The following is an 11,734-nucleotide window of genomic DNA, read 5'->3' as shown; positions in this document are numbered from 1 at the left end:
CAACTGTCCACACTCAATAGATCTGCAAATGCGAAAAGGAGTCGTAAAAGACATGGACAAAATTAATGACAAGTGAAAAATGATAAAAAAGAGTTTAATTTGGGAGTCCAAGAAAACACCAATGTCAATTTCCACACCCACAAAACCAGATGAATTTTGTTAGCCAGAAACAAAATACCCACATTTCCAAAATACTATCTTTTCGCATAAAGTGAGGATTCAATTCATGTGTGTGTATATATATATATATGTAGGAGGAGTAGAGTGTTAGCTGCTGCTTTGTCTTCTTGTATCGAGGAGATGGAGAGGCTCACCACCTTCTTCCTTGTGGTTTCTGCTGCATTTTCACTCGTTGCAGCTGCCTTTACAAATGAATCTCTTCATTATTTGGAATCTGTGTATGGAATAGCTAATGCTGCTGCCCCTCCCAATGCTCTTATGGTGGGCCTTACTCTCATCCATGGAGCTGCTGCTAAAGGAGCTGGTATCTCTCTGGTCTTGAAAAGCCCTTGTAATGAAATTGTGTTTTAGGCTACAGTTATGCTTTGATTGAGATTGCCATTTTAATTACTGATTTCGTGTGAAACTTGTGTTGTGTAATCTGATAAATGAGAAATCTTTGCTTACTTTAGGGCCATTTTGAACATAGATTCTGCTGCTCCTTTTATTAGGAGGCAAGAACAATAGCCACCGACAGATTTCTGTATGATTTGCTATGTAAAAAATAGTATCTATTTAGATGTGGATACATTATAGAGTGCATATGTTGGCCTTTTTGTAATCTAGATCCAAGAACTCGAGGCTTCTAAATCTGACACCTTTCTTTCTTGAATGGCTTTGCAGTGTGTCTAGATGGAACATTGCCTGGTTACCACTATCATCGTGGATTTGGGTCCGGAGCAAATAGTTGGATTATTAATTTAGAGGTTTGTAACTGTAACAATGCTGCACTTTTTTAGTCTGGTTCTTTTTATTTTTTTGCTGCAAGCTAGATTAATCTTCTTGGTCATCTTTTTTTAATTGCAACATTAAATTTAAAGATCTAACTGTGATGGACTCGAATCTAACATCTTTGGCCTTAGACACTAATTAGCGATCTACCATTAGGCCAACACACTGTTTGATTCATGTCTTGGAGTACCAAGTTGCTTCTCAGAATTTGTTAAGTCAGCTCGTGTAATTTGGTTAAAAGCAAAATACTAGAAGTAAGTTCAGTTAAGCACTTGTCGATAATCTACTTCCAGAGGAAAACTGCTGTTGTTTCTCTCATTTGGTAACAATCACTATAAAAATTCATTATGAGACGGACTCAATCGAATTTGATCGGTCCTTTCTTTTTCTACTTTCATCAATCATCATAAGAGGATTCTATTTCGTCATCAAATTCAATACATCCCCCATTCACGTTTTTACCTTTTCCTTAGTTGTCCCATGTTTCTTGAAAAAGTGAACCATCAGCAGGATTTAGGTACATCTAGGTGATGAAATTCAGGTTCCTTTTGCTGACGTTGATTGCACATGCACTCAACCATCACACTCCTCTAGATAAACTAGTGAAGATGCCTTATTTATTATTGTTTCATATTTTGAAATTTGCTACAGGGTGGAGGGTGGTGCAACAATGTTAGGACGTGCGTTTATCGCAAGAAGACACGTCGAGGGTCATCAAATTATTTTGAAAGGCAAATTGCATTTACTGGGATACTTAGTGACAAGGCTTGGGAAAATCCAGGTACAAATATGATTAAGCTTACTTGATTTTTTCAATCACATTAACACGTAAAATCTGTAAATATTACCCTGCTTCAGCTTGCAATTTGATAAGTTTTGTTTATGTCTACCACGCAGATTTTTATAACTGGAATAGAGTAAAGGTACGATACTGTGATGGAGCCTCGTTTTCAGGGGATGGCGAAAATAGGGTATGTATACCAAACCATTATCTGCTCCTATTTTCTATGATCTCATCTATTCTTGCTTCTGAAAGTGCAAATCATGACTCGAATATGAACTAAATATGCGTACATCTCGACTATATAAGTTTAACCCTATATTTTAATTCAGGCTGCAGGATTGCATTTTAGAGGGGAACGCATCTATCACGCTGCAATGGATGAACTGATGTCCAAAGGAATGCGCAATGCTAACCAAGTAATCAAGAATTCTTGGTGGTTTTCAGTTCCATTCTCTCTCAGTAAATGACTGCATTCGAATTGTGGTTCAGGTACTTCTGGCCGGTTGCTCTGCTGGTGGTCTAGCTGTTATTTTGCACTGCGACAGATTTAGAGGTTTATTTCCCTCACGTACAAAAGTGAAGTGCCTGAGTGACGGTGGATTGTTTATGGATGTGTAACTTCCAAATCCTTATACATTTGTACACTTTTAGATGTCTGCATGCATATATATCTAATTCCTCTTTCGCAATATATTGTTCTCTGCAGTCCAGATGTTTCCGGTGGACATACTTTGAGGAATTTCTTCGATGGTGTTGTTAACTTACAGGTATTATTCTTAGCTTCACCTTAAATCTAGACACTGGAAAGATTTTTCAGTTGAACGGTGCTTAGCCTCAAAACAATTCTTTGATTTCTACTAGACGTTGGTCCACTTGCTGTCTATTCCATGATCTTTCCATGTGAAGTATGAGAATCTGTTACATTAGCCGAAATGTCGATATTTTTTACTATTGAGGTTCATCTCTTCACCTGACCTCTAACTGACAAGAGCATAGAGCTATTTTTCTCTTATCCTATATCAGTAGCTTTATTGTTTTCATAAATTGCATCCTTCCATTCTTGAAAACTGCACGTGATCATATTATGTCGTTTAGGAGCCATTTTCTTGACTCCTTCTGTGTCCTCGCACAATTTGAAGCCTGGCCTAAGTTTGCTTCTCATTTCCATATTTGTATAGAATTCCAAGTAGTGATCTCATATTTGGTTTTGGATGATGCAATGACTAAACAATTTAAAATTGAAACAGGGTTCTAGAAGGAACCTACCGGGCACTTGTACCAACCACCGCAATCCATCGTCAGTAAGTCTCTTGCTCACTCATTTCTGCATGGATTCATGATTTGGGTAATACTAATATATCTGAATCAACATCTGTACTTCCCCTTGCAGTGTTTCTTTCCTCAGAATGTTATAAACAACATAAGAACCCCTCTCTTCATTCTAAATGCTGCCTATGATGCATGGCAGGTAAGCACGAAATTCTATACAGTAAAATCTCTCAACGCCCCGTCATTTTATAATCATTAGTGAACATATTTTCTCTTACGTGTTTAGGTCCAAGAAAGCTTGGCTCCTCCATCAGCTGATCCCCATGGCAACTGGCATCTTTGTAGAAACAATATCGGTCAATGTTCAGCTTCACAGATCCAATTCTTGCAAGGTGCTAATTCTACTTTAGGTTTCCTTAGCTGCTTCCGAATCAATAGAGCTCGTCTGACTCCACAGATTGTATCTATTCCTGAGCAGGTTTTAGGAATCACATACTGAACCAAATAAGAGGCTTTGCAGCATCAAGACAAAGTGGGATATTCTTAAATTCTTGTTTCACTCACTGTCAATCCGAGAGGCAGGATACGTGGTATTCTAATTATTCTCCTAAACTCGGAAACAAGGTATACACCATATTATTCAGCTAAAAGTAGGCGGCTTTAGTTGTTTTCATGCTTCTTTTCTCATCCATAACTTGTGCCTACATTTTCTCGAGTAACGCTTGATGAATCATGAACAAACATATATACTACACTGCCTTTAGCATAAACAGATATGCCTATACAGGAAATGTTTGTGAATTCTATTTTCTTGAAGGAAGTTACAAGTCTTGTGCTGTAATTTGCAGGCTATTGGGAAATCTGTTGGGGATTGGTACTTTGATCGAGCAAATGTGAAGTCGATCGACTGTCCCTATCCATGTGATAGAACTTGTCAAAACCTCCAATTCCATTGAACAATAATGTGATTTTTCTCCTACATTTTTTGTGTCACATAAGATATATATAGTGATCTCAAGTCCCATTTATATTTAGAAAATACTCATTCAAAGGCAATAAGATGATGCCTGAGTAGAAAGGAAAAAAGAAATGGTCTACCAATTATAGTGATCTCAAGTCCCAGATGTATGTGTAACTCCCAGAAACAAAAGGATATCAAGATTTCTCATCTTGAAATTTTGTTTTATTCATTGTTATTGTGTTTGTGGAATTTGCACAAACAAGTGATGCTAAAATATAAAATCTGGCCTCCTTAATGTTTTTGTAAAATTTATAGACATTTTATTTGCTTCACATTCACAGTTTTGATTTGATATGATCCTATTCTGGAATCATATTTATTGTGAAATACTACTAGATATTAGCATTGGAGGTTTGATATATGTTATGGTTAAGAGTGGATTTCTTACGAACACATAGATGTCGATATCAACACCGATGACTCTTTTGTGGCGACATCGAGTCAGGCATGAGGAGGACTTGTGCGGGATTCCTACCGTAGGCTCCTTCAACGGATTTAGTTCATGATCACTCACATCCCTGAGGAAGCAATCGCGTGGCAGACTTCCTAGCAAGCATAGGGGCCCAAACCCGATGAATTAATTTATTTATAATTTATACAACTATGGATTCATTCTCTTTTTAATCTATTTTCTTGCTGAGGTCGTGATACATTTTTACATGTCGCATATACAAAATTTTGATTCTCTTATTTTATAATAACAGGTCGAGAATCCGCTTAACACACTATCCCATTGTGTTTGAAAAAACTTCAATTTATTCTCTTTATCACCTATTATCTTGGAATTTGTTTCACTAAAACCTACTTATGGTTCTATAAATGTAAGTATGTAATGATAGCGGGCACCCAAAAATATTCAATTATCTAGATAAAATAAAACTTAATTTGTCGCTAATTGTGAATAATTTTTGTAGCATCTGTACAAGTGGTGTAAAGAAAATGTATGTGGATAGATATATAAGTCATATATGGCGGTTGTATATACGTTTAATTAAGAATATAATTTCGTAGCAGACAACAGAATCAAATTAATTTGATTCCAATCATGCTCCTCTTAAAAAATGTTTTTCATGAATTGTTCCTAAAAAGTCAAATCTTTTATTGCCAAATTTTCTTCGTGGAATAATTGTCTCTCGGTCTCTCCCACACATAAACTCATAAACTAAAAGTTGAAATATCAGACAAAAAGATAACGAGAATCTTATGAATACTTAGAAATTTCAATGTTTACTTATTTAATTATTCACAGGCTCTATTAGTTATTTTGTCACAGGATTAATATATTTGGGTTATGGAATAATCAATAATCACTTTTTTAAATAGAGAATGGATTTGCAATTCCACCGGTGATATAATTCCGCCGGCCATGCAGTCATACAATATATTGCTGGGCCAATTGATGATCTTAAACCTATTCATATTATTATTTATAATAGTATATAATATAATGATGTAATATTATATTGGTGGACATAACATATTGACATATTTTGGAGGAATCGGGGGATTAGAATATTCTTCGAGCCATACATTAATTTAATGACTACTCTTCTAATGAGTTACAAATTTTAACTTTATCTCTGCAGATGATTTTGAATATTATTTAAGATAATCTCTCTGTCTATCAGTATGCTACTCTGTATTTGATACCAATCTACTTCATACCCTTTAAGAAGTTGTGGATTACACCGGTACCATGTCCAATTAAAATGTACATTAGTTATTACACAAATAAATGAAGAAAAGACAAAAAAATAGAATATAAACCCTTCTATAATAACCTTCTAAAAACTTAATGAAGAAAATAAAGGGAAATTAAGCTATACTGCATTTGCTCTTTTTATTATTTTAATTAATTAATTATTCATTTATTTATTTTATTTATTGTTTTTTAGGAGAATAATAATACGAGCCACATGGAATGCTACAAAAATACGATTAAGACATTGCGTGATTGCGTAATCATTCTAATTATTAAGACTTTATTTTCTTTAATTCTGTTTGATTAATATATTATACACCATTCAGGCATTGTTCTTTAATTACTATGAAAAATCGGCATCGAAGTTCTAGTGGAGCATTGACCACCAAATATTAAAATTAAGAAAAAAAATATTTTTATTTTCTGTTTAGGTGGAAAGGTGAATGCCTGGACCTCTAAACTTATTATAAACCAATTAGTAATGATTATTGCCTAAGCTCTGTGTATTTGCCTCTAACCTGGGTCAGAATCTAAATATAACCCGATAATAAGAGAGGATTATGTTATCGAAGTTGGAGGAAACAGGAACTCCGACATTAATATGAAGCATGTGTCTCATGATTCTTGGGTTACAAAATGACTCTTTCATACTTTGAATAGTGTTTATCGTTTCTTGTTGGACAAACAAGATCAATTTAGACTTGACAATATTCATCGGGATGCACATATTGTTGATTATAAGAATGCACCTAGTGTTATGTGCATATTGTTAGAGAAAATATTGTGCATATTATATGAATAAGTTCTGGCTTATTGCAAAACATCTAAAGTTCACACCTTACGGTGTAGCTCCAATGATTTTGAAAGATACGACACCTAGGTTGATCGCACTTAGGCTCGGGCAGTGGCGGACGCAGAAATATTTATCTATAGGGGCTGGAATTTCTAAATTTTGTTTTAGAGTATACATTTGAGTAATGTAGATAATTTGTAGGGGCTTTTACACTATAATTTACACCAAATTCGAATAAATTTTAAAAACAATTAATAGAAAAAAGTAAAAAAAAATATTCATTGAGGGCTTAAGCCCCTCCCCCACTATACTTGGGTCCGCCCATGGGCTCGGGGGTGGTAAAAATAAATATTGATGCAGTAATATTCACATTTGGTAACACGAGATCGCAATTGACTTCAATATCCGAAACGCGTGCTAAGTCAGAACATTACCACAAATAAGTGAAGTAGCAAAAACATTGACAACTCATCGAGCATAAGGTGAGTCAATTGCTAAAGAGAAATATAAACAGGTGTAGCATGTCCTACGAATAAATTTGAGCCAGTTACGAGTAATCCAAGCAAATAACACTGGATGGCTCTCGAGTTGCATGCACTCACGATATCCCTAAGTATGAGGAATGTTCTATAACACATAAAAGTAATTGATCATGTCTGATGTTATAATATCGATTGGCCGAATAGATATATTTAACAATTAAATGAGCTGTTAACGAAAAAGTTAGAAAGGAATGAGAAAATCACATTCTAAAGAGGATTTAATTATAATAATCTAATCATACGTCAATTCGAGAGTATTAGCCGAGGGCATGCACAACTTACCTACAGAAAGGAGGCTAGCAAACTAAGTCCAATATCCATGTCTATAAAATGAATATTTGGTGGCCCTGAAACTGTTGATATCATAAATGGAAATTTGAAGAAGGAAAGAAGAATATTTATTTCGAAATATTTGGGCAACCAGCCTCCCTTTTTCGGCTGCCGATTCCATTCCTTTTCCTTTGTTCGTTTGTGTAAGGACTCAATAATTTGCTTCACATGCATCCACAACCACGATCAATTAAAATATTACACATGTATGAATGTACCAGCTTCAAGAAAAGTTTCAATTATATTAAATTAATAGAAAACATCCTATCCGATTTAATAAATTTGGGGGTCTCTTCATTTTCTTCTATGCACGTGGGCACACAAAAGAGACTCCTGGATTAATACCCCACAAAAATGTATAACGTTCATGTGGTTCAGTTTATATATACATATCTCAATGGGCCTTTTTGATTCTTCAAATCCTCAAGCTCACCATCATTGAATTTCTTTGCCTCTTGCATTATTGGATATGTATTTTCATACATATATATACTATATATAAACTTTATTATCGTAAAAACGTGAGAACACTTGCATTCTGTAACAAAATTCACCATCTAATCGGAAAAAAAATATTGAAAAGGAATATGTATACATATATATATTTCCTTGAAATTTTATTTGTCTATTTGCAATGTGCATAATAGAAAAAAGGTGGAATTGGGGTTGTTTGAACTTAAGCAGGGGCCATTCGAAAAAGGCAAGGGAAATTAATGATTTCGGATTCCCTAGATTTAATTTTATCAGAACTTTAATTTGTACCAAGTTTTGAAAATGTGTAAATGTGGTGTTGGAATGTTGTGTGCAAGTCCACCTCAGAAACAATTGACACCATGGCTTTTTGCATGATGATGATGGTGAGAGTGAAAAGGTTGCTATAACCATACCACATGAAACTTGGTCCATTTCCCATGTATCTGAAATTCAATGTATCATATTGATGGAGAAGTACTAAACACCAATTCCCTCTTTTTTCTTTGAATAAGAAAGAATGTTTGAAAAACACAAAGGAATGGTTAGCCCTTTAAAAGGAGTAGTTTGTTCTAGCAAATTAAACTAAAACCAATTAGTTAGCTAATTATATTATTGTTCAAGCCCTCAAAGAAGCAATCATACATATTCTAATTTACTTGTTCTTGTATATGTATGTGTCAACATCAAAATGTGTAGGGGACCCTCTTCTTCTGTTCCCTCAAAGAGTAGTAAGAGTGCTCCTAACACATCAATCACTTAATTAATTGTGGTAAAAAAAATACTCCATTCATTAAGTAATTAGGTATAATCCCTTAGGCCTAACTGAAAATTCTTGATTCGTTATGTCAGTGTGACAAGATTACATCCGTCAACGTCGGAATTAGGCCTTCTATTTTGCAATAAGATTAGCTACCTACTCATTTTCGAGTACCAATTAACATGGATTATAACTCGTGACTCGTAATGGCTATTTTTAATGATGACTATAAAATCGTATATACGTCAGAGTTATGAGTTTTCAAACACCTTTTAATTTCAAACTAATGTGAATATAGTGAAAGAGGGTGTTATTCCCCTAAGACCGTCATTTAAATGAAAAATGAAAACCATAAATATAAGTTTGCTGAATTAGTTTTTGAGTTAATATCAGTCTATAGACTCAGAGCATCGGCAGCACGGTAGATAGAGCAAGGTGCGAGTGCACAATATCCGAAGCACATCGCTATAGATGGAAGAGAATCAGTGCGAGTGACACATGCGCGTGCACAAGAAGCCAATCATAGCATGCCAAATCGATGATATAGTTAAGTGCCAGTTCGTTCGCCCTTAGATTGAAGGAAGCATTTAGGCCAAGGGGTGTGGGGAAGAAGAATTGACTTAAAGATGTGAAAAAGGTGAAAACCATGGAGACAACGATAGCTACACTCCAAAAATTATCGTAGGATGGATATAGCAGTTGAAAGAGATTTGTGGCAAGCAATAGCTGGAAAGTTACTTGTGTGTATTAAAATCAGAGATAGTCACTATCTTAATCCTAATATATAAACTTCTCCAAAACTTACTCACTCCACCAATGTCGTTCATGCTTAACATTGTACTATAAAATTGTATATTTCATAACATTATAAGTAAATAATAGTAACACTAATTCATAAAATGGGAGAAGAAGCAAATAGATACAAAGCTATCACAAATTCTTACAGAAAGTTGGAAAAAAGAGGCAGGCAGACAATTGAATTGGAACAGGAGAAACGTAACCTTTTTAAAATCGAAAAATGTCGGTATCAAAGGAGGTGAGAAATTCGAAATTCTCTCTCTATATGGTCCCTATTTACAGATTGAAAAACCAGAAACTCTAGAGCACACACCTGTCGTCGTAGAAGAAGAAGAAGAATTAGCAGCCTTTTTGCGACTAATTTTTAAGAATACTGTCCAAACGCCTGGAAATGCTTGCTGTATATCTCAGCCGGCTGCGGCTGCGGCTGCCACCCCTCGTACACATCGTGTGCGCTGAGATTCTGATTCTGATTCTGATTCTGATTCTGATTTTGAATGTTAAAAGGAGTCTGCATATACTCAGACCACTTTATATCTTCGGGATTATTAATCCCACTCTCGGAAGACTTGTCCGCCGCCGCCCACGCGAATGCGTTGTTCTCGAAGAACCCGCACTCGCTCCCCCTCGCGTCCCAGTTTTCGAATTTTACGCTGAAAGGGGTGACCGAATTGTTGACGCGGCTGGGAATTGAGGAGAGGAGAGGCGCCGCCGCCGCCAAATTGGTTGGCCCGAATTGATCGGAGGAGAAGATGCTGGTGGCGAGGGCGATGTTGGGGGCGGCGGCGCTACCGTAGTTGAGGTGCTGGAAGGAGAGGAATGATGACATGTCGGAGGGCTTCGCGGTGGCGGTGGAGGACTCGTGCGAGGCGACTAGGCGGTTGAGGAAGAATTCTTGAGTGGAATTGGCGGCGGCGTTGTCGAGGAGCGGGTAGCGGGGGGGTTTGTCGGTGGCGTCAGCGAAGGTGAGGTCGCTGGAGTTCTCAGAGGTCTTGTCGTTGTTGTTGTTGTTGTTTTTGGTGGCTTTGTTGTCCTCGCTGTCCGCCTCGGACAGGGGCTTGTGGGTGCTCGGGTCAATGCCCCTCTGCCTTAGCTTTTTCTTGATCGACGAATTCCAAAGATTCTTTATCTCGTTGTCTGTTCTTCCCGGCAGCTGTGCCGCAATCTGTGACCACCTGATCATGTTTTTAAGAAAATTACCGCTCTACCACTGAGCCAGCCCCCGAAACAAATCACAATTACTACCTATAACAAATACCTGTTGCCAAGAACTGCATGCAGCTCAATGATCAAATTCTCCTCCTCTTGAGAAAATGTGCCTCTTTTCAAATCAGGCCTCAAATAATTTATCCACCTCAGCCTGCAGCTCTTTCCACACCTTTGAAGCCCTTCAAAAAACAAATTAAATTAATTAATGGATTAATTAGAATTTCGATAGATAGATAGACGGATAGATACCGGCGAGCTTAGGGACAGAGCTCCAGCAGCCGTGGCCGAATTTGGTGATGTGTTTGATGAGTTTCTCATCTTCCTCGGGAGACCAGAGGCCTTTACGGAGCTTCTGCTTGTAGCAGCAAGAATGCCTGCCCATTTCCAGACTGGTGTGAGTGCTAAAACAAAGAAATTCCTTCTTTCTTCAACAGACACTGATTCAAAGTGTCAGAGACGAGAGAGAGAGGGAAGTTGTTGACAACGAGATGGCAATAGGGAATCAAGTCAATAGGAGGGGAGGGGAGGGGGCTTTAAAAAGGAGGGTCATATTCACGCAGATTGTAATTAGTATTCACACTTAATCATCATTTTACATTATTTTTATCCTAAATAATGACTTATTGTTTTTCTTCTATTTATTATGAGATTGACAGCACTTGTGGGACATAAGGACAGATATTTATTTGCGGAGAAATATTGCAATTTTTTCGGAACATCCACTCTCATAATTAATGGGATTAAGATGGTGTGCGTGTGTTGGCCTAGTGATAAAATGATTAATGTTTGACATCAAACACTTTTTTTATCCAAATTTAAATTAACACTAATTTCGTAGGTGAATCTGAAAACGAAAAACATAGTGCAAAACGGTTTATAGCTTAAAAACATAGTGCAAAACGGATTGGAATATTCGACAAGTGATAGAATAACTCTAAAGCAAAATGATTTGTGAGATAGAAGATTAATTTTCGGATTCAACGACTTGAATTTGAATTAAACATACTTCAAAATTAATTGGCATTCCTATTGATGACTTATTTAGTCATTTATACAGACACTTAGTAATTTGAAATAACTAATCAAAGAGTTGTAGTATCAAAT

General features: G+C 36.4%; 2 protein-coding genes across 2 annotated transcripts; one reads left to right on the top strand and one right to left on the bottom strand.

Annotated features, from left to right (window-relative positions):
* LOC125221638 (pectin acetylesterase 10-like) lies at window positions 1–4,190 on the top strand. Its single transcript, XM_048123817.1, has 12 exons — window positions 1–484; window positions 844–926; window positions 1,603–1,732; window positions 1,849–1,922; window positions 2,065–2,151; window positions 2,225–2,349; window positions 2,442–2,502; window positions 2,983–3,036; window positions 3,126–3,203; window positions 3,291–3,396; window positions 3,483–3,628; window positions 3,853–4,190. Exons 1-12 carry the CDS (start codon window positions 301–303, stop codon window positions 3,958–3,960), a joined length of 1,236 nt encoding a protein of 411 aa, XP_047979774.1. The 5' UTR covers window positions 1–300; the 3' UTR covers window positions 3,961–4,190.
* Window positions 4,191–9,491: 5,301 nt separating this feature from the next.
* LOC125221639 (transcription factor MYB61-like) lies at window positions 9,492–11,147 on the bottom strand. The gene is made up of 3 exons (XM_048123819.1): window positions 10,880–11,147; window positions 10,680–10,809; window positions 9,492–10,596 (listed from the first exon to the last, which is right to left on the bottom strand). Exons 1-3 carry the CDS (start codon window positions 11,010–11,012, stop codon window positions 9,786–9,788), a joined length of 1,074 nt encoding a protein of 357 aa, XP_047979776.1. The 5' UTR covers window positions 11,013–11,147; the 3' UTR covers window positions 9,492–9,785.
* Between the last annotated feature and the right edge of the window lie 587 nt (window positions 11,148–11,734).

The sequence above is a fragment of the Salvia hispanica genome, chromosome 4 (assembly GCF_023119035.1).
Source record: "Salvia hispanica cultivar TCC Black 2014 chromosome 4, UniMelb_Shisp_WGS_1.0, whole genome shotgun sequence".
In the NCBI taxonomy this organism is placed as follows: Eukaryota; Viridiplantae; Streptophyta; class Magnoliopsida; order Lamiales; family Lamiaceae; genus Salvia; species Salvia hispanica.
Note: the sequence above shows the minus strand (reverse complement) of the source record. Positions and strands in the feature narration are given on the sequence as shown.

Coding starts and splice junctions, on each gene's coding strand:
- LOC125221638 (XM_048123817.1), top strand. CDS start 301: ATGGAGAGGCTCACCACCTTCTTCCTTGTGGTTTCTGCTGCATTTTCA. Junction 1,733..1,848: donor CAAGGCTTGGGAAAATCCAG/GTACAAATATGA, acceptor TCTACCACGCAG/ATTTTTATAACTGGAATAGA. Junction 1,923..2,064: donor CAGGGGATGGCGAAAATAGG/GTATGTATACCA, acceptor ATTTTAATTCAG/GCTGCAGGATTGCATTTTAG.
- LOC125221639 (XM_048123819.1), bottom strand. CDS start 11,012: ATGGGCAGGCATTCTTGCTGCTACAAGCAGAAGCTCCGTAAAGGCCTC. Junction 10,810..10,879: donor CTCTGTCCCTAAGCTCGCCG/GTATCTATCCGT, acceptor TGTTTTTTGAAG/GGCTTCAAAGGTGTGGAAAG. Junction 10,597..10,679: donor CATGCAGTTCTTGGCAACAG/GTATTTGTTATA, acceptor AAACATGATCAG/GTGGTCACAGATTGCGGCAC.